The following is a 27508-nucleotide window of genomic DNA, read 5'->3' as shown; positions in this document are numbered from 1 at the left end:
TAGTCATATTCAGGTATTTACATACAGAGCTCAAACAACTGGGAAGACTGTTCACAGAACTTGTGCTTTAAAAGCCAAACAACTTCATTCAGGTTGGTTTTCTTTTGTAAACTTACTATTTTTTTTCTGTAAGTGAAATATACTATTTATGAAGGTGAGTTTTGGCCCTTTTCTTATAATTACGTATCAACTGAGACCTTGTAAAAGCAACTATTTTTTTATTTTATTTTTTGAGCCATTTTTGACATGTATAAAGTTAAATATTTTCTTAGAAATAAATATATACTGTATTTAGTAGTCAACTGATCACAGTTCTGTATCAGTGTAAGCTAAGTAATGTATATATTATAGCAAAATTGAAACACCTGAAAATTAAAATAATTGTGAATTTAGAGCACAACAGAAATTGTGAGCTGACGTTTAAGCTGAAGGCATATGGTTTGTTCACTTAAGAGAATTAAGGTTTCTAAACAGAGTTCCTTAATGTGAATTAAAAACTATCCTCACAGTTATGTTCTGAGGACGTAATGTAGTGTTTTTTTCATTTAGGTTTTAAACTCCTCAAAACCTTTTAGATATTTTAGTTATACATTGTTAAAATGTATACTCCATAGTGATAAAATATATAGTATGAACTTTTCCTGCACACTGGCTGAAAAAAAATATTATCGTTTTTAAAGTCTCATGTTGTCAGGGAATGCCATTATTGCACTTTACTGGTCATTCATCATATAGGTGTATCAGTAACTTGGATGTGTATCTGCAACTGAGACCACTCTCAAAGTATAGATAAAATGTTTAGATATGTAATAATAGTTGGGAGATGATAATAAAAGTTTTCAACAAAAGAAAATAATTCTCATTCCCAAAAACCTTTGGAAAAAGGGCCTGTCTTCCTCAAATTGGTTAGATCAGCATACGAGGCAGAATATTGCCACTACTGAAAATCAAAATCTACAAAATACACCTAAAACATTCTGATAGTAAATGTCTTACTGCTCCTATTCAAGTGAAAAAATATTCTTCCTCTAGTGAATTTGTTCTTGTATCCTTCACTAAAAGTTGTTCATGTTTGTTATCAGATGGAGGTTTTGAGCGATAGGTAAGTCGTCTCCCCAGCTGGAAAAAAAGAAAAAAGTACTTAATATTCTTCAGCAGACCCATTTTCTACTGAAGTATAAGTAAAATACTAGTATTGACTTTTTCAAGGAATAATACGGTTTAAAATAGTAAATACTGATAGTTACAAAGGGATTGATAACCTAATGGATGTCCAGCATGCTCAGCAAAGTTAACAAATGGAGCACCACAGTATGCAGAAGACAGCAGTTAGGTTTTATGGAGAAGTGGGAGGTTTTAAGTAAAATAATCAAATAGCCTATGTTTCAGCTATGGTCAGCCTAGTTTAAAGCCCACATTTCATTTCTCAGTAAGTGCTATAGCAAGTTTCTCCTCTGGTTAGAAGAGATTGCTTTCCTCTTCCTGAGCACCAGTAGAGTGGTGCATTTGAAAATCCCATTAAACAAAAGTTTGAGGAAACCATGTACTGTCTTAAACACTAGCAATCCTGTCAGCTATTGGAGATATTCCTACCAGGAGAGGTTTAGGGAAAATTCCTGGATTCAGACCTATTCAAGCTCTCCAGGACATATACTCAAGTATAACACACTAATTGTTTTTCTCTTCTAATCTTTGTTTCCCCCTTAATTTTTTTGTTTTTTTTGCAATGGATGAGAAAACTATTATATTCTATTTGACAGGAGTTTTGATAGGACAGCTCCATTGTATCACAATGTGTGAAACAGGAGGCCCTCCACACCTGGTGGGGATTCATGGACCACATGCACCCAGTCCCAAACACTGGACAGGTAATCTTGGAATATAAGGAATCTTGGCTTCTGGTTCTGATTGTGCTACTTAATCTGAAGTGACTGGGTAAATCCTTTATTTTACCTTCAAGTACTAATCTCATTATTTTTACAGTGTGATAATTAGAAGTCCCTTCAAATTATATGTAATTCTCTGAGTTCACTATCTCCCTTGTTCAGTGAAAGAAGCAAGGTTCATAGCTACTCTTTGTAAGAAAAAGAATATCTATAAATACATAGAATATTTTCAGAAGGACACAGATGAAACTGTTAACAGTGTTGCCTCCAGGGAGGGAAACTGAGGAAGACTTTTCACTGCATATACTCTTGTGTCTTTTGAACTTTCAACTATATGCTTGTATTACCTATTCAAAAAATTATTTTTTTAAAAATTGTGTTTTTATGAATCTTGAGCTAAACAAAAAGAGGTGAGAGATTTACTTAAAGTGGGTCTGATAGAGAACTGCAGACCATGTAATTTGAATTATTTAAAAAGTAACAAGGAGCCAGATACCAAGTGAAGCTGAGAGCAAGAGAGATTATTTTACTCAGGTTCAACCTGGATAAATTGGATGAATTAAGTATTTTGTTTTTACACCACAGAAACACAGGTTGATGTAGATGGACCTATTAATAACAAAACACAAACCTTTATCTTTGGTTGTGCTACTGCTCTTTCTAGAGCAGCTTTTAGCCTTTCTTCATGGTGTTTTTGTTTTTCTTTAATTTTCTCTTCACGCAACCTGTTAGGAAGGGAATACATTCTTCTAACTATAAGTCGCAGAAAGTAAAAAGGCCTATGTCTTTACTATTTGATAATGAACTTAGATATCTAACTATTATAAGATCTTCAAGTTCAAATGAAAAAAAATACTTCGTCTTTACCTATAACTGACTTTTGAATAATCAGGTGAAATCTCAACAACAAATCCTGTTTGTGTTGAAATGTTAAGAACCTGAATGTTACCATTTTGGAAGAAGTAAAATCTACCCAGACGTTGGTCTAAAACAAGCACCTCAGCAAAATTTTGTCACTCCACTTTATATTTCAGCATTTTATAGTTAATCTATACAGTGGTCACTGGAATTAATCTCCAGCTATTTGCCCCACTTTCCTGACATTTTTATTGAAGTATAACATGCAGAAAAGTACACAGATCACAACTGTAAAGTTTAGTGAGTTACCACAAAAGTGTACTTTTCGGTTAATCTTTTTGAATGGTATCCTCAAATTAAAACCAAGAAATGCTACTTGTCTTGTTCTCTTTCGGGCTGTTGTGAGGGTAAAATTAAATGAGAGACCTATGCAAACCATCTCAGTCAATGCCTGGTGCAAAATAGGCACTCGATAAATGATAGATGTTTTATGGACGAACATTATTTTACCTGTAAGTATATTATAACATTTTAATGAAAATTACGTGCTATGTTAGGTGCCTCCCAACTATGGGAAAACCAACTGAAATTCTTGATAAAAATAATAATAAACAGATTCACATATTACTACTGAAAAGTTATAATTATGCTTGGATGAGAATGTATTTCATATTGTGAAAAAAGTGCAAATACTTTTAGTATAATCAGTCACAGGTCATCTGTTGGAAGGGGTTATCTTCCAGTTATAATTTTTAAAAATTTGCTTTATATTTAATAATTCCATCAAGATCTTAATATATTCTGGACTTCATTGTTGTATGGGTGAAACAGTATCCCTCATACACCAGTAATGTAGTAAGCAATAACAAAACTATCAATGGCTAGGCCAATATATGAGTACATCTATGTGCTAAGCATGATTTAGTGCTTTTACATAGATTTACCATACAACCCTGAGATAAATACTGTTATTACCATTTTACAGATAAAGACTGAGACCTAAGAGGTTACATGGCCTGCCTAAAGTCACAAAAGTTGTAAATGGCAGAGCCTGGAGTGAACCAGGCAAGTTGGTTCTCATGTCCATGCTTGTGGCCACAGTACTAGTTTGCTCCCCAAAGTGTTTTCATCTGTAAGCATTCTCTACATTTCATATTACACTAGGGATATTACATTTATGATAATCATTGCCTCACAGGAAGTATGTACATAAAATCCCTTCTTAACTCTATATGGAAATCTGTAAATCAGTGCATTCCCCTGAAAGGCCCCAGGCTAGGCAAGGACTTGGGGATGTGGGGGACTTGGAGTGCTCCAGGGATAATAACCCACATGACATTGTCCTTGAGGAATAAATGAGTTAGTGTGTAAATGCCATGTAAGTAAGTGTTGGCAGTTAATGGACCGAGGAAAACCTTCATTGCATGGCTCTGATTTTCAAACAACTCTTTCATAGATTGAGTGGCCTCTGAGTGGCCATAGATTGAGAGAGTCTCCATTCAAGGGCCTCTGGTTCTATGCCTTTGGCCCTTCACCACAAGGGTATTTCTTCCACATGATAGGTCTTCAAAAATTTTCATACAAAGAGTGAATATTCACTCTGAAAATATGCTTTTTCAAGCTAAAGGACCCCTCATCCATCCCACACTAGGTCAGTTGGCCCTTGTGTACTCTTTCTGTTCACCTGGTTTCTTTCCTTCACAGTGCTTGTGAGCTTTGCTAATGACACATTTATTTCATATTTGATGAATGTGTCTCCCACACTAAATAAAAGTTCTATGAGGAGGGCAGGGCTGGGTTTGGTTCGAATGTGTCTCTATATGATGATCCTTGCTATTTAATAGAGACTTGCTCAGTGTTTGTGGAATCCAAGCAAAAGCAACTTTTCATTAAGTCATTCACTACACTTAGAAGACATTGTGTACTTTTGCCGCCGTTCTTTCTGCTTTATCCTCTCAATCGCCTCCACATTTTCTTTGGGAATGGAGTCGAAGAGATCACTCAATTCCACCAGGCGAGACTCCACTTTTACCAGCTTTTGAACTGGGTCAAGACCACCAACCTCAGTATCTCCAATGCAGACTTTACATACTTGATTAATTTTTTTACTAAGAGAGTCTATCAGTTTTTCCTGAGATTGAGAAGAAAAGGAGAACAGAAGTAAAACGTCACTATTTGGTTGTTCATTCAATAAATGTAAAATTCCATTATACTGTATCCTAGTGAAAAGGCTTTTATATGCTACAAATGTTTTCTTTTTTTAAGAGAAAAACCAATATGACAACAGTGAGAAAAACAGCAATGATATTTATATCATAATTTATAGTCATCATTATTATAGTAATGGCCTTGGATTGTTTTCTTTAAAAATAACAAGTCTAGGTATAAAAAGTTATTATAAAACAGTATCTTTTTGCTTGAATGTTTTTGTATATCTTGATTCCCTGAGCATTCAAGCAGAGGCAATATATGGATTTTAAATCCTTTCTTGCAACTCCAGTGCATTTCCTTGCAATATAACATGTGAACTCCCTCCTTTTACAATTACTACTCTAATTGCTAAAACTATAATCCTGAATGATAGCTATTTGTGTACATGCTTTACTTCCCCTTCTAGGCTATAAGCACCTGGAGGGCAGAAGCTATTTCTTATGTTTATACTTCTGTCTGCAGCAGCACTTTGTACATAACTATGCACTTAATAAATGTTTGCTGAATAAATGAATTCTCTCTGAGAGAAAAAAAGTGGTTACAAGCATACAGATTCCCAGACTGGCCTACAAAAGCCTCTTAAGGAGTTTAATTTTCACTCCTTCTGTTGGGAGGCCATTGCAGTATCCTAAACAAAGGTTTAGACCAAACTTTGCTGATCCCTGTGCCTCGCCACTGTGCTGGTTTAACTTTGTAGAGACGCTCAAGCTTGTAGATAACTTGTTTCGGGACTGTAAGAGAATTCTTTTCCTTTTTCTCCGCTGTGTACCCAGCATTCACAGTTAAGAGGATCTTGATAAACTGCTGGGCAAAGTAAATCGCTCTCCAGGTGGCATCCTGACCAAGTGCCTGCTTCTCCTCGAGAAGATGAGAATCACCATAAAGCCAAGTACAAATAGCACTGAAGACAGATGTGGCTGCAGGAGCCATGGCCCTGGGAAACCGCTCCTGGCACCAGACTGTACACAGCTACCGACGCTTAAATTACCAGTCAACATCTGTTAGAACAGTTTACTTTCAGCGGCTTGTCTCTCCCACCTTCTAGAGTTTAAACACCTTTCTGATGGTCCTATTTTCCGTAAAGCATCCTTTTTTCTGTATTTCCTACTTATATTTTTAAAAATGCTATCAGAAAACTTGGGGAAGTACAAGATATTAAAAAAAGGAAAAATTTAAAAAGCAAAAGTCCCAATTTGCCATAAAGTTCCTATTTTCTCTCCCTTTCTAAATAACATTGTATTTCCTATTTATATTAACATATTCCTTTTAGAAACTTGAGAAATACAGAAAAATATAAAAAGAAAAAAGAAAAAGTAACCCATCAAGGGGCTGAATTGTATGCTATATATTGAAAACACAATATTGCTGCAATGTGAGTCATATTTTAAAAATACATTGAATTCCAGAACACTGAACCTTTAATGTGAGAATGGGTAGTAGTTGTTGGAATTTCTGATGGAGACCTCTTCAACACTTAGCTTTAGAAGTAGGTGACCACTGGCCTTTCAGGATGCCTTTTTTTTTTTTAAGTTCCCCTGTCAAATAGAGGCAAAGACAAGGAGAGATACTTCCTTAACATAATAAAACAACAGCATAAGGAATGAGTGATGAGTGAAGTTAAAGAAAATACTCATGTATGAAAAAGAGATTGAAGGCCTGGCCCAACAGAGCCAAAGAGAAAATAAACCTTGAGGCCTTGGCTACTCCTGAGAGAAGCAATGTCAGTCCAATCCCGGAGCTGCCACCAGATGGCAGGCCCAGCTCGGAGGAGGCACTGCCAAGAGGCTGCAGGGGATGGAGGCACGCCTGCTGCTTTGGGGGGTAACAGTGGGGCAGGACCGGGACTGGAAGACTGAATACCAGGACAAGCAGAACTTTGGATGCCTTAGAACAGTGAATGGGAAGTGATTTGACAAGAGCAATGTGTGGGAGGAATAATCACATCAAAACTGGATAGGGGGAAGGAGATGTCTGGATTAACATTTTTTCCAACTCAAGATCCTTTAATTCTAATTCATTGTCACATTCTGCTGTGTGCTTTCTGTAAACTCTCCCAATTGAACAGTGGAATAGACTACATTCCATTTCATGTTAAGTGAAAATGAAATGTGTGAAGGAGCCAAAAACAGCTTTTGCTTTTGGTAAACCTGCCCACCTGTGGGTAAGGGGAGGACAACCACCTTAGAATAGAGTTTCCCCAAATCTACCTCTGTTTGAAAAACAAGTTCATAACCGTAATGTGATAACAGCCTCACATATGAGCTTTGAATTTTTATTTCATTTGAGATTTTTTAAAAGGAGACCGATGTTAGCTGGAGTTTGTCTTGGGTCTAGAATCATTCATTCAACAAACATTTATTGAGTACCTACTTTATAGGGACACTAAATGTACTTAACTAGGAAGGGTAATACAATCCATACCCTCGAGGGTTTGCATCCAGCCAGGAGAAACGAACATGTGAATAGGTAAGTAAACCAGTCAGTATGTCACAGGTGCTCTGAAAATGCATCTGCTTATGTAGGCCCAAAGAGGCTGAAACCTAGTACAGGTTCAGTGTTGATTTCAGTACTTTCTCTGTTGTTTGCTCCTCAGTTTACTGCCAAAATGATCACAGGCAGTGAACTACTTCATATGTATGCTCCAAGACTAAAAGGAATGTATTTATAGGGGGGAAAAATGTCAACATCATCCTTCTTGTATGAGCAGCATTTTAAGAGAACTCCATTGCAATTTGAACGCGATCTTCTCTGTAAATTGACTATTACATACTGACAAGATAATTCCAAACTGGTTTTCTGCCTCTATCATCAACCTGGGATTTGTGGTTTGCTTTTAACTCCCCTCATTCCAATGCTTAGTACATAGGGAATGCAAATCACTATTATCATGAGCCAAAATAAAATTACCTTAGGCAGAGAATGATTACCTGAGCTTCTGAATTGAATTCTCCGAAACTAAATAGCCTGGACCTTAATTCCAGTTCTGCTGCTTTTTCCTCTTCTCTCTCACAGTTAGCCTTAAGCATTTCCTTGTGCTTCAAAAGAAATTCTATGTTTCTATTTCTGTTGAAAAAAAAAGAAAGAGACCCTTGTCTGTAATTTTTGGCTTAGTGAAATAAACTGTAAGTCAGGAACTTCAACACTCTTTCTAGATTATGTGTCAACATCCTAGATCTAGCAAGCCAAATGCAAGTTTATTTTTAAGACATTGCCAAAGTACATTGCAACTTTAGGTTAAAATGAGGAAAATAAATGCACAGATGCTGCTCTTCTACCAGGAAGCATTTTCTTCCTATGAATCCTGAGACCCCAAATAGCAGCCGAGCTGAGGTGTCAGGAACCCAAGTTGTGATCTGTTAGATCAGTGTTCTCAAACTTGGCTGATAATCAGAATATCCAGAGACAGGGGGAAAACAGAGATTCCTGACTCCCTTACCTAGAGATTCTGATACAGATCTAGAGAGAGATTCTGACATAGATCCCCTTTTCATGCCCAACCATACCCATCCTATTCCCCCAAGTCATTTTGTCAGGGGTGGGGACACCATAAGCTGTGAGGATTGGAAGAAAGGAGGCATGGATTAAAAGGATTTATCAGTAGTAGCGGGTTCCTGTGAGATCATGATTTTTAGGTTCTTCTGAACAATTTGTTAGGAAGTTCAGTGTAGTCTGACCTACTGTTTAAAAGATTGCCACCTTCTGGCCCAGAAGACTGTTCCAAAAAAGGTTCTGTACATTTTTTCAATGGGTCAATAATACAGATCTATTCCCTGAGACTTGAAGCTATTTTCCAAAATTACAATAATCTAAAATTCTAGAAAAGGAAGGAATTTTGTGAGTCATCAAATCCAGCCTCCTTTACCTGACAGAAATGTTTTATAATAGACCTGATACATTGATACATTGATACATACATTGTAAAATGGTTCAATATTTAAGTCACAAAAAAAATCTTGCTGAGAGTCACAGCCAAGGAAAATGCATGTGTTAGTAATGTCATTCAAAGTATGATTTGTTAGCCAGATGGTAGAATGAAAACAGCATGGAACAAAAATTAAGGCAGTAGGTGACATTTCAATTCTTAATCTTTTAAACTAACTTTTATATTATTAGGAAAATATTTTGACAACTTAAAGGAAGTAGGGACAAAAACTAAAGCCAGTGTGTTCTGTGTAACTCTAACTTCTGCCTCTTACACCCCACAGTGTAAGCTATTACTAATAAAAATCCTGTCCTAAATCCAGAGAGACCACATTGAAGGGCCACACATGAATGAGTTAGACTCTGTCTCTGGTTAGAAAACACTTAACAGAATAAATCTACTTGCTTTTAATGACTTACATTTTATCCTGTATAAGTTTCTCTCTTTTATTTACATCTTCAAGATTTTCCTCTACATCTTGGGAATACTGTACCAAAGTAAGATTCTGCTCTTCCAGCTCTGTGAGGACTTGAAGTAACTCTTCTGGTTCTTTGAAATAAAGCTCTGGCTCCTAATCAATCCATAATGAAGAATATAATTCACTTAAAAATATGCTGCCTATGCACATGTGACTTACCTAGAAAACCACAGTGAGACAAAGGAATACCATTCTGCTTATGAGGGAGACATGGGCAGAGAACGACAAAGGAGCCCATTTCCATGTGAGAACTGGCCCTCAGAAAGAGGACATTTGGGTTTTGGGGGCAGATGAAAGGTATTAAAGATGGGAAAAAAGGACGAAGGTGCCAGAAAGGAGGAATGGAACAGAAGAGGAGGCAAAACGAGAGAAAAGAGAAAGGTGAGTCTAGTGCCTGACTTATTTCACTTAGCGTAATGTTTTCAAGGTTCATCCATGTTGTAAGCATGTACCAGAATTTATTCTTTCTATGGCTTAAGAAGATTCTGTTGTATATGTATGTCATATTTTGTTTATCCATATCTGTTGAAGGACACTTGGGTTGTTTCCACCGTTCAATTCTGTTTTAAATACTGCAGCTGCCTGACATTAAATGGCAGAAAGGCAGCAGAATAGGTTTATTCTAGAGAAAGAATAAAAGAAAAAGGAGGCTAAGTAAAGGTCATTTTCTTTCACATAATATTAATTTTTTAAAATTTCCCCCAATTTAAGGAATAAGTATGTATTTAAATTAATTTTTAAAATATTTTATGGGTACTTGCACACCCATGTTCATATTTACTATAGGCAAGGGGTGAAATCAATTTAAATGTATTATCAGTAGATGAATCAACAAAGAAAATGTGTATGTCCATACACTGGAATATTATTCAGCCTTTAAAAAAGGGAAATCCTGTCACATACTTCAACATGGAGGACATTAGGCTAAGTGAAATAAGCTAGTCACAGAAAGACGAATACTGCAAGATTCAACTTTTGTGAGGTATCTAAAGTATTCAAACTCTTAGAAACAGAAAAGAATGGTGGGGAGCAGGAACAGTTGTTCAGTGGGTATAGAGCTTCAGTTTTGCAAGATGAAAAAGTTCTAGAGATCTGTTGCACAACAATGTGCATTTAGTTAACACTACTGTACACTTAAAACTGGTTAAGATGGTATGCTTTTTAACCACAGTAAAAAAATATAAGATGACTTGGTTATGGTATATGTTATATATTGTAATGGATAGTGGGTTTTTTTGGTCCTTTTGAGTTCTGTGGTTATATTTAGGATGGAGATAGCTCAAAGTCAGTCTTGTAGCCGTAAAGGGCGGTTTTGTCTGTTTATCTTACAGTTCAGCTACTTAATATAAGCCCCAATAAAATGATAAGCAATCAGAAAGTGGCTATTTTTATAATAACATTGTAGTTAATACCTAAGTTATGACCTTCTTAGAGACATTTTATTTTTCATAAAATGATGACAAAGATGAATTATACGTAAAACTGGGGAACAGTATCAAAGTCATATTTTCTTCTAGAAAGTTGTAGTATATTTGGAATAGGGAATTTTAATTTCAAAAGAAATGAGTATGTGTGCTTTTCACTGAGCACAATATTTAAATCAAGAAAGATCATATAGTTACCAGATCATAGTCCATATCATCTAAAAATAATTCCAAACTGTCTTCTGAACTGATACTTTCAGATTGGCTGTAAAAGAAAAAAAAGATGCTTGATTTCTTAGCCATTTTCTGTCAACAGATTTGCTTTCATTTCTAAACTTTGGAATCTAACTGTAACAGTCCTTTTCAATAGCCTGTTTAGCCCTTTAGGGAACTGCTGATTGCAGGAATCAATGATTCCACCAGTACGCAAAAGAAAATCAGCTTCAGTTTCAGACAAAGTTGATACATGTAAACTGAGGCCAGGAGGAAGAGCCATACCATATGGTATCAATTATTTGAAGTGCATCTCTAAAGTAAGGTAATTTTTTTAAAAAAAGAAACACAACCTACATTGCTACATCTGTTTTGTCCTTATTTTAATGCAGTCTTCTTGAGAAACTAAACATGTGCTCTAGTGGTCAGATCAAAGCTTGTGCCCTAAGTAATACAGTATTTGTCTTGTTAAGAGCAGATTTTATTTTTTAAAATACTGTCTGATTAGGCTGAAGAAATGTTGGTTGGAGGGGTGGGCGATGAGTTACAGCCTTAGAGAATAATTATATGGTTGCAAAGTAGCTCTGGAAAAATCCCTTAAGAAGGATAAATTGAAAATGACTAGAATATTAAAGAGGCAGGGTCTAGGGAGAGAGTAAGGTGGCTATTGGTGAACTAGGTAGTTAATACTTTCAAGTATAGGGTGGTGATGGGAAAAATGGGTAAGTGGGTTGGGAGAGGGAGAAGAATCTAGAGAGACACGGACAGATGAGGTCACGGGAGCCAAGAAGGGAAAGAGCTGTGGAGGCCAAAGAGAAGCCTGGGAGACTGGGGGTAGCACCAAGAGGAAGGAAAACAGTTTAAGGACGGAGTGAGGACAAGATTAATGTTTTCTTAGTTCATGTTGAGTTTGAGGGGACAGAACAGCAACTGGAGCTGCCCTTTAAGTAATTGGAAATAAGGTGTGGGAAACAGAAAGTGCCACAGGTGTAAGTGAATGTTTGGGAAACATCCCCTGAGAAAGCATTTGACACTACTGTCCAGCCCACTCCTCTCTTGATTCAGTGGTACCATTTTCTGATCAATTCTCTGACCCCTCTGAAACTCCTTCTACCTTTTTTTGGGTTCCTTTTCCACATAAATGTCTATGGTTCCTCAGCCTTCTTCCCCTTCATTCTACCCCTTCTTTTGGGGTGACCTCATTGTCTCATGGATTCAACCTCTGCTAATATGCTAATGACTCCCTCATCTCTATCTCTTGAGTTCTAGACTTCAATGTCCAGCTTCCAACTGGACCTCAGAATCTTTCTGGCTGTCCCACATGCTGCTAAAACTAACACTCCAAAAATCACACTCCTTATCTTCCTCTTCAGGCCTGCTGGCTTTGCTGTGTTCCCAGTATCACTGAATGACCACAACATACTCCTAATCGCCACACTTGAAATTTGGAAGTTATTGACCACTCTTTTCCTCATGTTTCTCCCAATCTTTATGCAAGCCTTTCAAAGCCTGTCAAGGCTATTTGCCTGATGTGTCTCACAGTCTTTCTTTGTTCCCATTGCCGCTATCTAGTTAAGGCAGTTCATTATCTCTCACCTGAATGGTGACAATAGGCTCCTAACCGGCCCCTCCACCTTTAGATTTTCCCCACTCCATTCCATTAAAATAACAGCACATCCAATTTTCTACAATGAAATTCTGGTTGGGTCTTTGTCACACTCTTGCCTATAATGCTGAGTGGCTCCCCTGAGCCCTCAGGACAAAGCACAGACTCTTTAGGACGCGCCACTGCTTACCTGTGCACGGTACTATACCGACTTATGCCTCGAGCTTCACTCATTTTCGCCCTACATACCAGCCATTCTAAACAGGGCCAGGCTCTGCCACCTCTGTGCCAGAAGGCCCCGGCCTGTTCCAGAGCTTGGCCTCACTGACTCCTCCTCTCACCAGCCTCAGCTTAGATGACACCTGTCTGGAGAGTTCACTGATCCTGCCCTTGCTCTCCCACTTCCTCACCTCTTGCCTGTGCTGAGTTCTTGCTTTGCATGGCTGTGGCACTCTGAGCTTATCCTCCCAGTGGCATTATCATATTATATTGTAACCAACTAATCCCTTGTCTGTCTTCCTCAAAAGAGGAAGCTCCGTAAAGGGAGAGACTGTCTTTAATTTATTGTTGGGCATATAGGGCACTCAGTAAGTATTTGCTGAGGGAATGAAAACTGTGAGAGTGGTGAGCTTTCTGAGGGGAAATGTTTGCACATTAGTGTATGCAGCACCAGTGCAGAAAAGGCATTTGACAAAATTCAATGCTCATTTACAAAAAAAAATTCTCAGAAAAACTGAAATTGAGGATTTCCTAAACTTGATAGAGTATCTACATCTATAAAAATATTATAGCTAACATATTACTTAAAGGAGGAAACCTAAATCCTCATTAGACTGTGAACAAGGCAAAGATGTCTGTTTCCACTACTCTTACTCAACAGAGGAAGTTCTACCCACTGCAGTAAGGCAAGAAAATGAAATCGAAGGCATACTGATCATAAAGGAGGAAATAAAACCATTCCTATTTGCAGGTGATCTATATAGAAAATCCAAAGGAATCTTAAAAACCCCAAGAGACAAAAACAAAATTCCTGGAATTAATACGTGAACCCAGCAAGGTCAGTATATAAGATAAAAGAACAATCAATTGTATTTCAATACACTAGCAATGAATACAAGAACTCTGAAATTAAAAATACAGTACCACTTACAATCGCTCAAAAAGAAAGAATTAGGTGTAAATCAAACAACACATACAGGACACATACACTGAACACTGTGCAAGGATGAAGTCACGTGTGATTGTCACAGATACTGCAGTGCCGCCCTGGGCTCTTTCCCTGGGGCTGGGGTGCCCATCCTGGGCATCGGTATATTTTCAGAGAGTTACCCTGGGGTAGCCAGAGTTGAGAACTAGCAATTTATGAAATAATGAGTATGAGTGAATCAACCATCAAAAAAGGGAAGAAACAAACAAAAAATGCTATAAGGTTCTATTGCAGCAATTTTGAATGACATGGTACAGCTGCAAATACATGGGGCGGGAGAGTAGCTTAATAAACAATTGGGTGGTGGATTCTGAGAGGCAAAGACCCAAGTGGCAGGAGTAGGCAGTTTCTGCAAATGACACTTGCAGGCACTCATCAGAAAATGCAGAGAGGCCTGTGGGAGCTCGGTCCCCGAAGAGCACCCAAAAATGGCAGCCACTTCCTTCAGTATCTGTTAGAATGGCTGTGGCTACATGGCATATATGTTGAAGAAAGGGTAAAAGATATTTGCTAAAAAAAAAAAATTCACAGTTTCTAAGAGTAAATCAACTATGGTATGTACTGTACTTTGATATGGATGATTTCTTATTCTGTAGGATGAGAACAGGACCACTCTTGGTTTTCCTGCTTGGTTTTCCTGTTCAAAATGTCCAGGCAAAGTCCATGTCATTGGTGATGGAGAAAAAAAAAATAACATAATTAGAAATGAGTCATTCTTACTTGGTGCAAGATATTCATTGTTTGAGTGGATATGCCTATTACTTTTAGAAATTATCATTAGAATAATCATATAGAAGATAGAGCTCTCTTATTCTACTGAAACTGGGTTCCAAGCATAAGAATAAGATCTTATTTTATTCTTGGTTGGGAGTAGGGAGTGACATTGAAGGTCACAATCCGGGACATAAATTGTGAGATATAAGTCATGGTTCTGTTTTACCTAATTGTATATATTTCTAGTATTTTATATTTCTAATATTAATTTCTAATAATTTCTAAAAATCACAGATTTTTTTTTTAAAAATCAAAGTTAAAAGTAAAAATGATGGGTACTTCAACCATTATTTGTTGTAGAGAGACCTGCCATTGCCACATACAAGGCTTCCATGCACTTGTTGCCCCACATCAGTGTCTGGGCCTGATCCTCATCTCAAACTGAAAAGTGGCCAAAATTGGTTGAATCTCTCCGTCCACGCACCTTCGGGTCTCTGCCACCCCCACATCATGCTTCTTCCTGTCAGCACTCTTATGACTTCTGACCACTCTTCCTGCTAACGTGTCTTGAAACTACATCAGGCCTCGCTCTCCCCCCTTCTACCTGGCAAGTTCCCACTACTTATTCTTCAAAATCCAGCTGAAACATGACCTTGCTATCTACTACTACTATATCACTCTTCCCGTCCTACTATATTGCTCTGGGGTGCAGAACTATGTCCTGTTCGTCTTTGTGTATTCAGTTTTGAAAAGTGCCTGATACATTGTATGCTTTCAATAAACATATGGTGAGAGGAGGAAGGAAGGAAAGAATGGGTCCAGTTAGGAAGCGAGTAGGCTAAGTCAGCAGGGGATGACTTATGCCAGGTCCTCTGCCCCTGACTTCTCTGTCTGTTCTGTCCGTTTGCCCACCTCTCCAAGTTCTGTCATAATGTCAGAGCAGATGGTAACTACACTTGTGGTGGTAAGCATTTAGTAATGCATATAATTACCAAATCACTGTGTTGTACACCTGAATCCAATATTGTATATCAAAGTACACTTCAATTAAAAAGAAAACAACCTGTGTCTTCCTGGAAAAAAAAAGTCAGAGAGAGAAACGAATCTCCTCACTCCCCAGGATTAAGGGTGATGTGGACACTAGCCTGTTTTCCAGGTTATCTTATATGTCCTGGATTTTCACTTTGAGATGGGCACCTTCTGTGGTTTTACTTCTGGGACTTAAGTCCCAAATCTTTAGTGTTACCTTGGCTACTTCCCAGAAAATACTCTTCTGAGAATGATGTCCTCCTATACTCCTCAACACTGCCCTCTTTTTTCCTTGTATTCAGTTCTAGAAATGGAAAATAAAGAGGAAAGTGGAGGGAAACTCACTGTCTCTGAGAATGAGAACTTTGTCTCAGGGTGAAGTTCTTCAGGATCTTGAAAAGTACTCACTGTGAAAACTTCCAGGAGCAGAAATATAAGAGGGAACACCCTAACCAGCAAATGTCATGTATGATGCGGCAGCAAGAGCTGGTCTCTGGAGCAGGCGTAATGTGTGGGAACTGGCCTGCAGGGCACGAGGAGGTCTCTGCTTCCCATATCAGTCTGTCATGACTTTTAAAATCCCAGTGTTAGCCATTCCCTCCTCTGAACTGAGAGACTCGCTGGCTTCCAAGCATCCTCTAGTTATATGATGTCCAGAGCACTGAATCTTAAGCTGTTACATGCAAACACTTCTCAGTGTCCTTTGCATTTGTTTTCTTTTCTCTTTTGTCAAAGACTATGATTGAGTTTAACCAAGTGTCATCACTGTGCCTGACACTTTACACACATGACCTAATTTAGTCACAGCACAGTGAACACAGGGAACTGAGCAGGAGTGCTACTAAATGGTTAAGATGAGATCCTCCCTGATTTGTAGTGTACTGATCTCTGTTGTGTAAATGCTCTGACCTAATCTCAGGATCGAGCTCAGCTAAAGGCTGCGGATCTCCAGAACTCTTTCTGTGTAGCCCTCTCCTCTCAGTTCTCTGCTCAGGGAACTCCAGCCACCGTGGCCTCCCTGGACCTCCAAATCTGTGCTCAATTCGTGGGCCCCGCTGCACTCCTCTTCCCCAGGAGTAAGCTGAGGCCACTGCATTTCCTTTGTTTGCCCTCTCTTGGGGAAGCTTTGCTCCTTGATGGCTGATGGCTGGGAACTGCTGCTTCATGTATTTTTCAGGTTTTTCAGGCAGGAGGGTATGGCCGTTCCTTGTTATGCCAGTGTTGCTGGATTCCACTTTGATTTGTTATCTCACTTTGATCACGTATTAAATTCTTACATAAAATAGGATCTACTTCTGGTCCATTGAGCTGATTCCTAGTGCTAGAACCATACTGTTTTAATTTCTGAGACTGTGATAATCTATAATACCTTATAGGATTACTAATACTCCCACTACCCTCTTACTTCAAAAGTATTTGTTTTTCTATATGAACCTCAGTGTTATTGGGCAAAATTTTCCCCAACCCAACACCCAACATCCTGACAAACTTTTGGTAACATTTTAATTATAATTCCATAAAGCTTATACATTAGTTTGAGAAAAATTAGCAGCTTTATAATACCAATCTTCCTATCTAAAAACTTGATGTGTTTCTCAATTAGTCAGAACTCTAGGTCACACAATTAAGGTTATTGTTGCTTTATTGAATTTAGTTTCCTTGTATATTTTCTAATTAATAAAGTTATTCTATTTAGTTAATATATTAGTTTAATAAAATATAATTGACTTTGTGTCCGTTTACTCTGCAGAACCCCTTAATAAAATCAAATCACTTTTCAGATTTTTTAAAGGGGGATGTTCTAAGTATGCTGTCATATTATCTGCAAATAATATTTTTCTATTTATATATTTTTTATTACTTTATATCTGAAATTAACCCGAGTTTCCAAATTAATAATGAATAATAGCAGATAAAGTGGGAATCCTTCAGATTTCTACTTCAAATAGAAATTCAGACTATTTAATAAATAACAATTATTGAAGCAGAATATTTTAGAATTAGGGATATTTACTTAATTGAAACTAAGAATATGTGACTCACTTGTTAATATTTTTGGAAGAGTGACATTCATATCTTCTTGGCTTTTTGACACCTGCACCCTTTTCATTGCTTGCTGGATTTGCCAGGGTTTCGGAGACAATTTCAGCAGAAAAAGTCCATATTTCATGTAGTCTCTAAGGAGGAATTCTGTTTTTACTATTTCACTACAAAAGAAACAAAGATATGATTAGATATATCTGTGTGAAAGTATGTTTGTTTTTTGACAAAACTTTTTTAAAAATTAATTATCTTGATTATGTACTTGAATACTAATTTATTTAACAAAAATTGTAAATATGGTCATAAAAATATGGGCATCAATAAGATATGAGAAGAAAGAAATCTGTAGGGATGCTATTTGAGTAAAACATGCCCAGGCTATGCACATGTAGACAAGGATGATGATAGTTTTACTCTACTTTTTATTTCTGAGGGAAATGCTGTATTAAAATGTGGACACAGGGAGAAATTAGAAGGTAACAAAAGATGATACTTATGTAGGGAGAAGAAAGGAAATTAACACTCAGTGAGCATGTGCTATGTACTGGGCAACATGCAGGACATATACTACAGGTAAAATTGCATCTCTAGCACAGCACTTTAAAATGAAGTGTTATTAGTACAATACCTTTTTTTAAATGAATGTACCAAATTTTTTTATTTTTTATTGCAATCTTTTTTTTATTGCAATAAAGTTGATACACAATATTATGTTGGTTTCAGATGTATAACATAGTTACTGGACAATTGTACACATTACTAGATTGTTGCCACAATAGATGTAGTTACCCCATTATCATACCAAGATCTCAGAACATTATTGGTTAAATTCTCTATGTTGTACTTCCATTCTTATATCTAAGTTATTTTACAGTTTGCAATTTGTACCTGTTTATTCCCTTACCTGTTTCACTCATCCCCTAACCCCTTCTCTATGGTAACCAACAGTCTATTGTCTATATTTGTGGGTCTATTTCTGTTTTGTTTGTTTTTTTAGATTCCTCATGTAAATGAGACAATATGGTACTAGTATTTGTCTTTCTCTGCCTGGTGTATTTCACTTAACATGATACCCTCTGGGTCCATCGAGGTTCTCACAAATGGCAGGATTTCCTTCTTTTTGTGGCTGAGTAATATTCCATTATGTTATATGTACCATGCCTTCTTTATCCATTCATCTATGGATGGGCACCTGGGTTGCTTCTGTATGTTCACTATTGTAAATAATGCTGCAATGAGCATAGGTGTGCATATATCTTTTCATATTAGTTAGTGATTTTGTTTTCTTTGGGTAAATTCCTAGAAGTGGAATTTCTGGGTCATATGGTATTTCTGTTCTCAGTGTGTTAAAGAATTAGTACTATCTTTTGGAAGAAGAAATGAATGACTTGAAAGTCGTCTGTCTAGTAAATGGCAGAGCCAGCACCCAAACCCAGGTGTGTTTGACTTAGATGCCCAAGCCCTCGCCAACAATACCCACCGACTCAGACCGAAAGGCATTCCCAGCCTCACATTGCTTTCCCATAATCATGTTACAAAGTGGACCCAGAAGGATTGTTTAAAATAATAATGAAGGCCCTCATGAAAGGAGGCTCTAGCTTTATCCTTCTGAGCCTTCCTTGTTCATATGCAACACCCTTGTCAGCGTTACTCCTTTATCAGTATCTTCAGCTTCAGTGCTTCTTCCGTCAGTGCCCTCCTTAAGCCCTGATGTGAGAGTGACATTCAAGAGCTAATGAATATAAGAAATACTGACAGTTATAATGGTAAGGTGATTGTGAAAATGAATCCCAATTTCAGAGATGCCAAAATGTGGGAAGAATTGTGTCTCAGAATGAATGAAAAGGGGCACTTAGGAAATAATTTGTTTACTCCCAGCATTGATTTGCCTCTTCTCAACTAATTTCTAGCCTTTTACATTGAGAAGTCAGAGGAAGCTTTCAGGCAGAGGTCACTGTACTGTCCTGATACCCAGGCAGAGACAACCCTTGAATGACAAATTACTTATTTAAAATGTGGTCATACTTAGGAAATTATCAACTGATAATTCTCACTTAGGTCCTGCTAGACACAAATAGGTTTCAGTGGGGCAGAAGAAATAAGGAAAACTAGGTGTCCTGGCCTCACCTTTTCACTGCCTGTGTATCCCTACTCGCCTTCTTTAGCTCTGCTGTCATCTGGAGTTTGTTTATAGTTTCCTGCGTTGCACTGAAAAGCAGGAGAGATTTGTCAGTGTGTTTTGTGCTGTGTTGTGTTCTGAGAAACTAGAAAGAAGAAAGGGAGGAGAAAAATGGTTTTTCCAGGGTGAAAAAGAAAAACGAACATCTTGAGAGCATCTGCAGATTTCTGGTCGTTTTCTCGAAGGAACTCTTCAAATGCCACTGCGTCCTCTTGGAGCTTTTTTTCTGCTTTTATGAGCTGCCTTTCCTTCGTTGCTATGAGCCTTTCAAACTTTTTAATTGTATTTCTTTTGGTTGACAGAGCATACTAGGAATATTGAAAACAGAAGTGCATCAAGAACATTATTCCACATTTCCAGGATATTTCTAGTACATTTCAGCATCTCATAATAAAGGGGTAAAATAATTTGCACAGTAAGTGATCATTTGTATTAGAAATAATAGTATGCCAAATCCTGAGGCTATGCCTTTATTTCCTGAAGGAAGTTATTTGGGGGATAGTTAGAAGGGAAAATAATTCCTGTTTTTTCACCTTTATGAGAGCCTTAGTATTGTTCTAAAATGGCTGCGCCCTGCAAATTTTGTCAGGCTCTGTCCTTAAAAAAACAAAAAAACTACATATTCCTCCAAAGAGCAGGTCCACATGGGCTCACTCACAATGTCCCTCCAGTACGTCCTGCATCGTGAAACTGGACTGTCTGCAGCCACAGCCTCCTCCAGTGGGAAGTACCACGGGAGAAAAGGGCCCCAGTGCTGTCAGTGATGTTCCCCCAAGTCAGCCCGAGGGAAGGGGTGCTTAGCTAGCTTCAAAGAACCCTGTTTAGGTCCCCAAATACAGCTTTGACATCTAGCTTTTATTTTTTTTAGTACAGAATAAAAGAATTCACGTGGGTTTTTAATGCATTCATGAAAATAAGTTACAAACAAAGCCAGATACATTATAATGTGAGCTATGAATATATAAATGAGATAATTTTAAAGAAACAACAACCAACAATTCAATACTCCAATGAATAACAAAACAAATTTCATTCATTACTTTATTTGCCAAGTATTATTGGGTGCCTCCCATATGGCAGGACTGTTGTTAAGGGGTGCTAATAGAGCAATGAACAAAATAAACAAAACTGCTTTTATGGAGTATACATTATAGTAGGGAGGGGAGTTGATTAAAGGGGGATAAGTGGTCCAGTGGGCAAGTGCAGGGGGTTGCCATTATGTATAGCCAAGGGAAGGCTCCCTGACATGGTGGAAATAAACAGAGACTAGAAGGAAGTAGAGAGTAAATTATTTGGAGGAATGATCTCAGGGAGGAATGTTCCTCCCAGAAAAAAGAGCCTCCTGTGCAAAGGCCCTAAGACAAGAGCATGACTGGTGTGTGCCAGGAACAGCAAGGAGGCCAGGTAGCAGGGATGAGGTTAGAGAGCGGGCTGGGAACCAGACCCGTCACTTCAGCAGAAGAGGGGCACATGTGGAGAAGAGACTCCTGCTGCTGGGTGGAGAGCAGACAGAGTGTAGGGAGCAAAGGGGAAGCAGGAGACCAGGGTTAGAAGTTCTAACAACGATTCATGCAAAAGAGAGTGGTGACATGGACTACAGTGGCAGCAGTGGGGGTCCTGAAAATAGTGTGATTATGGATATTTGGGAAAAAACATATTTGTGTCTTGGAATGCAGGTTGTAAGAAAGAGAAGTTGAGGATGATTCCAGTATTATTGGCCTAAGCAACTGGAAAAATGAAATAGCCATTTACTGAGAGAGAGAGCACTGCATGAGATGCCGATTTGCAGGGGTCTGGAAGAGTATCACAGGGGCAAAGCTTAGGAGACGCTTTTGTGAGTCTGGAGTTCAGGGAGGAGCATCAGGCTAGAGAAATATATTTGGCAGTTGTTAACACTAAAGTGGAATTTAAAGCCATGGAGCTGGAAGAGGGTAGACAGAACACAGGGTGAGGGGTGAGCCCTGGGGCTTTCCAACATTTGGAGAACAGGGAGAAGAGGAACAGGAGAAGAATATGGTGAAGGAGGAAGTGCCAGTAATGTGGAAGAACCAAGAGACAGTCCTGGAAACCTGAAGAGAAGTTTCAAGAAAGAGGGAGTGATTCCTTGGGACAACTGCTGCGGACAGTAAGTAAAGGGAAGACTGTAAAGTGACGATCTGAATGTGGCAATAGGGAGGTCATCGGTAACCTTGACAAAAGTAGTTTTGGTGGAATGATGAGGACAAAAGCCTGACAGCAGCCAGTTCAAGAGAGGATAGGAAGGGTGACAGATCAGGGCACATGACAGAAAAATACAATCTCAAAGTGAAAATTTGTTAATGCTATGCAGGCAGTCTTCTACTTGGCTAGTGGAAGAAAGAAATTGTTTTTACTACCTCAAGCAGAAACCTGTCTCTCTGGTCATTAATAAATTCATGAACAGTCCTTTTTGTGTCTGCACCTTTAAAGAAAATTGAAATAAACTTAGGTTTCATTCATTATCACTAAAAGATGCTGTATAAAACAAAAGCTACGTAATTAAATTATTGTATACAGTATGTATCAGACCTAAGAAAATACTATACCTTCAAATAAACTTCTTCCGTAACCACTCAAAAACTAATTTAACAGTAGTAACTACCATTTATTTGGTGTCCATCAAATTCCAGGAACTTTTTCCAAAATCCAGAGATGTCAAGATGTTCATCCAAGATCACACAGCTAACAAGGGGCAGAAGAGGCATACCACTCCTAAGCCTGTACTAACTGAAACTGAACTGTTTTAAATCTTAACATTTTGGCTAATCTAGACATAAAACTGAAGTCCTTAGTCCATACACCAAATTTCTGGTGGGAAGGGAAAAGATGTCAGCCAGCTTTACCATCTGGCAATACAAAAGACCAAAGTTTCCTTTCAAGGTTTCTTTGTTCTGGAAAAAGTATATATAGGCTGCATTTCAATTAATATTTGCTTCATGAAAAATCAACAGAATGCGGCATAGAATAAAGTCCCTTAATGAAAATGTAAATAGAAGCAGAAATAAAATAATATTTCCAAATAACCAGGGAGCCTGTACTGTACTAGGCAGTCCACAGTCTTCCTGGTGGTGTCTTCTGCCTCCATCTCTTATAGCTGTGGGAATGTGAGTACATTATGTACCTTCTCCAAGCCTCATTTTCCATCTGTAAAATGAGGATACTAACTGTGGTGGATTATATTATTTTGTTCCCAAATATTTTCTGCCCCTCTCTGTAAGAAGATTATCTCCACCTACCCCCACTGATATTAGGCTTGACTGTTGACGTGATTTGGCTCATGGAATCGGAGTGGAAGTAGTTCTATGTTGCTTCCAAGCTGAAGTTTTAAAAACCACCACTGGTTCTCTCTTTCCCTCTTCCACAGCCAGCAACACGCAGACTGTTTCTTCAGTGCCGGACTCAATGAAATGCACCAAATTTGTTAAGTAAATGAGAAATAAACCCCTGTCGCTGTAAGCCACTGAAACTGAGTGGTTTATTACCACAGCATCAATTAGCGTGAGTGGACATTACTATTACTCTCTCCCTCAGAAGTGTAGAGAAGGAAAAGAGGCAGCATGTTATAAAATACATACTAATTTCTTTTTTTTTATTAAGGTATCATTGGTATACAGTCTTAGGAAAGTTTCACATGAAAAACATTGTGGTTATGCATAGTAATTTCTTAATAATTGTTACCTATTATTTTAAAAAATATAACTGGAATGAGTAATCACTTAATTTTTCAAGGACAAAAATAATAGCGATAATGATTATTATAAGCATTAACAATATTTCTGTAGTGGTAGGTGACAGACCAACAAGCAGCTTTGGAGTCAGGCAGGCATTGGTTTGAATATTGCATCTACTTAGAGACCTTGAATTAGTGACTCAACCTCCCTGAGCCACTTTCATCAGAGGAGGAGAGGCAAAAACATCTAAGACCATTTTGTTGAGGATTAAATAAAAATAGCATGTGAAAGTAATAAGCACCAAGTCAGCACAGAGTTCTCTTTTTAATACTTAAAAAAATTTTTTTTGCGATAGAAATCATTAATACTTATAAAAGTAGACTCACTTGATACAAATGACCCCCAATTACAAAAACCCATCCCCAACACCACCACATTATGAGACAGCATACTTTGCTTTTCCAAACTTGGTATTACCAGGAAATATTGAAGACAGTGTTCTTAAAAACCCAGTCATGCACACTTACGTTCTGTTAACCTGAGAACAAGGGTGGGGTCGAGCCCAGACTTTTCAAACGAGCTAGGAGCTGGGTGGGAGTACAATACTATTTGGCCCAGGTGTGAACGACTCTTCATTCGGGATGAAAAAGTGGACTTTTGGTGGACTTTCATGAGGCGGTTCATGTATTTTTCCTGCTCAAATGGAAAAGTTTAAAAGAATTTCTGTTATACCAAAAAAAAAAAGTTGTCTTGAAATAGTGATATATATATATATATGTAAAAATATCATTTGCAAGCAGTCCTTTTCTCATTACTAACACAGCAAACAAGCAACTTCAAGGTCTTCTCTCTGAAGGATTATGTACAGTTTTCAGTTTCTTCTTCTATGTAGCTGAGCACAAACATAAAAATATTCAATCTTTACTAAACATGTACACCACAAATATGAGAGTGGGAAATATTGTTCTGGCTTTATTTTCACAATGTCATCTTGCCTAAATGCAGCCAACTTGGAAGTTCCACTGATTTGAAATAACTGGTTCTGTGGAATTGGAAACCTGAGAGGACATGGATCTCCCTCGAGGACAAAAAACAGGCTTCTGATTTCATGCATCTTTTCTCAATTTAATTTTGGGTACTTTGAATAAAACTAATAGAACATAGGCATAAAGACCATCACCTTACGGGTAAATGAGTTATTGAGCATTTCTAGGTATTTTCCACATCCTAATTAGGATTTTTTTTAATCCTGAAATCAACCTTTACCTTTGGGAATAAGGAAAGCAAACCTCATAAAATTTGAACCATGTAATGTAAGGTATGACTGTACGAGTGGTGAGACTAACTGCAAAGCAAAGCTGGAGAGTTTACTACATTGCCGACTTAGCTTCCTACCAAGTAATTCTAAATGACACCCTTCCTCCTCCCACCTCCCCAATATACACATATACATTCTCTGTCTGGCAAAATTTTTATTCTTAACAGTTCAGCTCCTTTTATTTCCTCAGTTAGTCTTTGTACACACACACACACACACACACACACACACACACACACACCACCACCACCACCACCACCACCACCACCCTCTACTCCCCAGCAAAGATAAGCACCCCTTTCTCTATATTTCCTTTGTATGCATCTATAATTGTATTTCATCAACTCCAAGATGCCATTTACTTTAAGTTGAACTATAATTTTATGCATTACCAATTATGTATGACATCTCATCTATATAACCTGGATCCCAATTTCAGGAATGAGAAAATGTGTAAAAGTGTGGGCGTTGGAATCAATGAAGTAGGTAGGGTATAGTGTACTTGTCATAGTGGGATGTACTGGTATATCTGTTGGGGATCATTAGGTCCTTACCACCAGGGGATGCTGTCCTGTTCTGCATGTTTACACCTTCTCCCAGCAAAGTGACAGTGTACACATTGGCATCCGACTCCATGTCTTAACCCAGCGAAGTTCACAAAAGCGACCAATAAGAAGCTATATTTCTAACATTACTTAGGATTGGGATTTTAATTAAGCCTTACCTTTTTCTTTGCTGCCATTTCATTTTCTTTGAAGAGAAAGAGATCTTTAAAAAAGATCTTATATGGCCTGTCCTTTCTGATTGAGTCATCTTTTAATTCATCTGTAATAAAAAAGAAAAGCATGTCATCCCTCCTCTGTTGACCAGAACAGCAAGTTTCCTAGCAGCCAGCATAGTAAATGGGGCATGTGGGCCTCTGAGGAGGAGGCCATAGGCAGCCTTGCCTCCCCACCTGGGGCCGAAGCCGAATTGCATGACCTGGACCTGGGAGGCAGGAGCCACATCCCATCAGTGTTTGTTCCATGGCTTGGAGCACAATGTTTAGTGCTTCCCAGGGGATTAGTCTATATTTATTGGTAAATAGATAAAGGGGCCTATTACAGGACAGTGGGATTATATTTTGAGATATTAAGATGGTGCTTCTTCCTACCACTACAAATATACCCACCATTACTCTTACACAAACATTTTAGCAGCCATAGCACAGCCAATCTTCAGTCCATACTAGAGAGTCTTTTAAAAAAGCCAAAGAAAATAACAAGTGTTGGCAAGGGTGTTGAGGATTTGGACCCTTCCTCACTGCTGAAAAGAATGCAAAAGAGTGCAGCCACTTTAGAAAACTGTCTGGCTGTTCTGAAAGTTGGACAAAGAGTTGCCATGTGACCCAGCTATTCTGCTCTTAGGTATATGCCCAACAGAGATAAAAATATGTTCACAGCAAAGCTTGTACATGAATATTTATAGCAGCATTGTTCATAATAGTTAAAAGGAGGAAATAACCCAGACATCCATCTACTGAAGAATGGATAAACAAAATGTGGTGTCCACATGGTGGGATACTGACCAGCTATGAAAGGGATACATACTCTCAAGACAGATGAACCTTGGAAATATATTAAGTGAAAGAAGCCAGTCACAAAGACCCTACACGATTCCATTACATTCCACGAAATGTCCAGAACAGGAACATCCATGGAAACTAAGTAGATTAGTGGTTGTTTAGGGCTGGAGGGGAGATGGGGCATAGTGAGGGAGGGCTAAGGGTGCAGCGTTTCTTTCTGAGATGATTAAAATGTTCTAAAATTGACTGTAGTGACAGTTGCACATATCTTTGAATATACTTAAAATAATGGACTTTTATACTTAATAAAAAAAAGTCTGACCATGAAGAGAGAGAGAGAGGAAAGTCAATTTAATTTCTGAATGGACATTTTGTTTTTATTCCCAAAGCCTGAAATGATAAAAAGTTCTCTCTTTTTCTTTCTTTTTGCTTTCCAGTGCTTGGGGTGGGATTGGGGTGTGTGTGTGTGAATCTTGGCATTAAATACCAATAGCCAAAGCCGGGAATACTGGGAGTTTGCAGTTGACACTTTAAATCAGGGAAAGGGATAGGATGACTGAAGACATGTCCCCGCTTCCTGTCCTACCCAACAACTACCTTCGCCTCCCCAAAGGCTCAGCATCAGACTATTTGAAAGTCCTTTCCCACCCTGCCCCCAGTGGCTGTAATGTATAGCCAGGGCTGGGAATTAGTGGACTAAAGCATAAAGGCTGCCTGACAAATGGCCTTTGCCCATACTGATAAATACTAATTCTTGTATACTTGTAAAGAAATCGGAGGACCAGGAGAGAAAGGATAGTAAAGGAAAGGAGATGCAGATTTGGATAAAGCATCATTATTCATGTCTTTGATTATAACAAATATCTGAGGTAACTGTTTTACATCATGAAAGACTAGCAATCTAGTTAAATATGACAATGTAATGCTCCTCCAACTTGAAGATTTTTCTTTTCAGAATGAAAAAGTAGAAAAAAACTTTCTCAGCGGGTAGTTTATAAACTCTTTATATGTAGACCATGGCTGACGCTTATTGTGTAGCATTCTCTTTCTCTTACTCTCCCAATCTACAATGGAGAGTAACTGTACTAGGCATGAGGCAAAAACTCATTGATTGATTTCTTCTTTACCTCCAGAAGTCAGTGATACTGGCAAAAACTGTGATGACAT

The 27508-nt window shown here is 38.1% G+C and overlaps 1 protein-coding gene across 1 annotated transcript; it reads right to left on the bottom strand.

Moving 5' to 3' along the window:
- Window positions 1–121: 121 nt before the first annotated feature.
- On the bottom strand, window positions 122–27508 carry CCDC38 (coiled-coil domain containing 38). The gene is made up of 14 exons (XM_036891448.2): window positions 27469–27508; window positions 25502–25602; window positions 23987–24152; window positions 22146–22210; window positions 19915–20078; window positions 19719–19799; window positions 17592–17755; window positions 15732–15852; window positions 10978–11044; window positions 9297–9448; window positions 7883–8018; window positions 4670–4875; window positions 2518–2611; window positions 122–1119 (listed from the first exon to the last, which is right to left on the bottom strand). Exons 1-14 carry the CDS (start codon window positions 27506–27508, stop codon window positions 1006–1008), a joined length of 1671 nt encoding a protein of 556 aa, XP_036747343.1. The 3' UTR covers window positions 122–1005.

The sequence above is a fragment of the Manis pentadactyla genome, chromosome 10 (genome assembly GCF_030020395.1).
Source record: "Manis pentadactyla isolate mManPen7 chromosome 10, mManPen7.hap1, whole genome shotgun sequence".
Lineage (NCBI taxonomy): Eukaryota > Metazoa > Chordata > Mammalia > Pholidota > Manidae > Manis > Manis pentadactyla.
The sequence above is the reverse complement of the archived record's forward strand: the minus strand, read 5'-3'. Positions and strand labels throughout refer to the sequence as shown.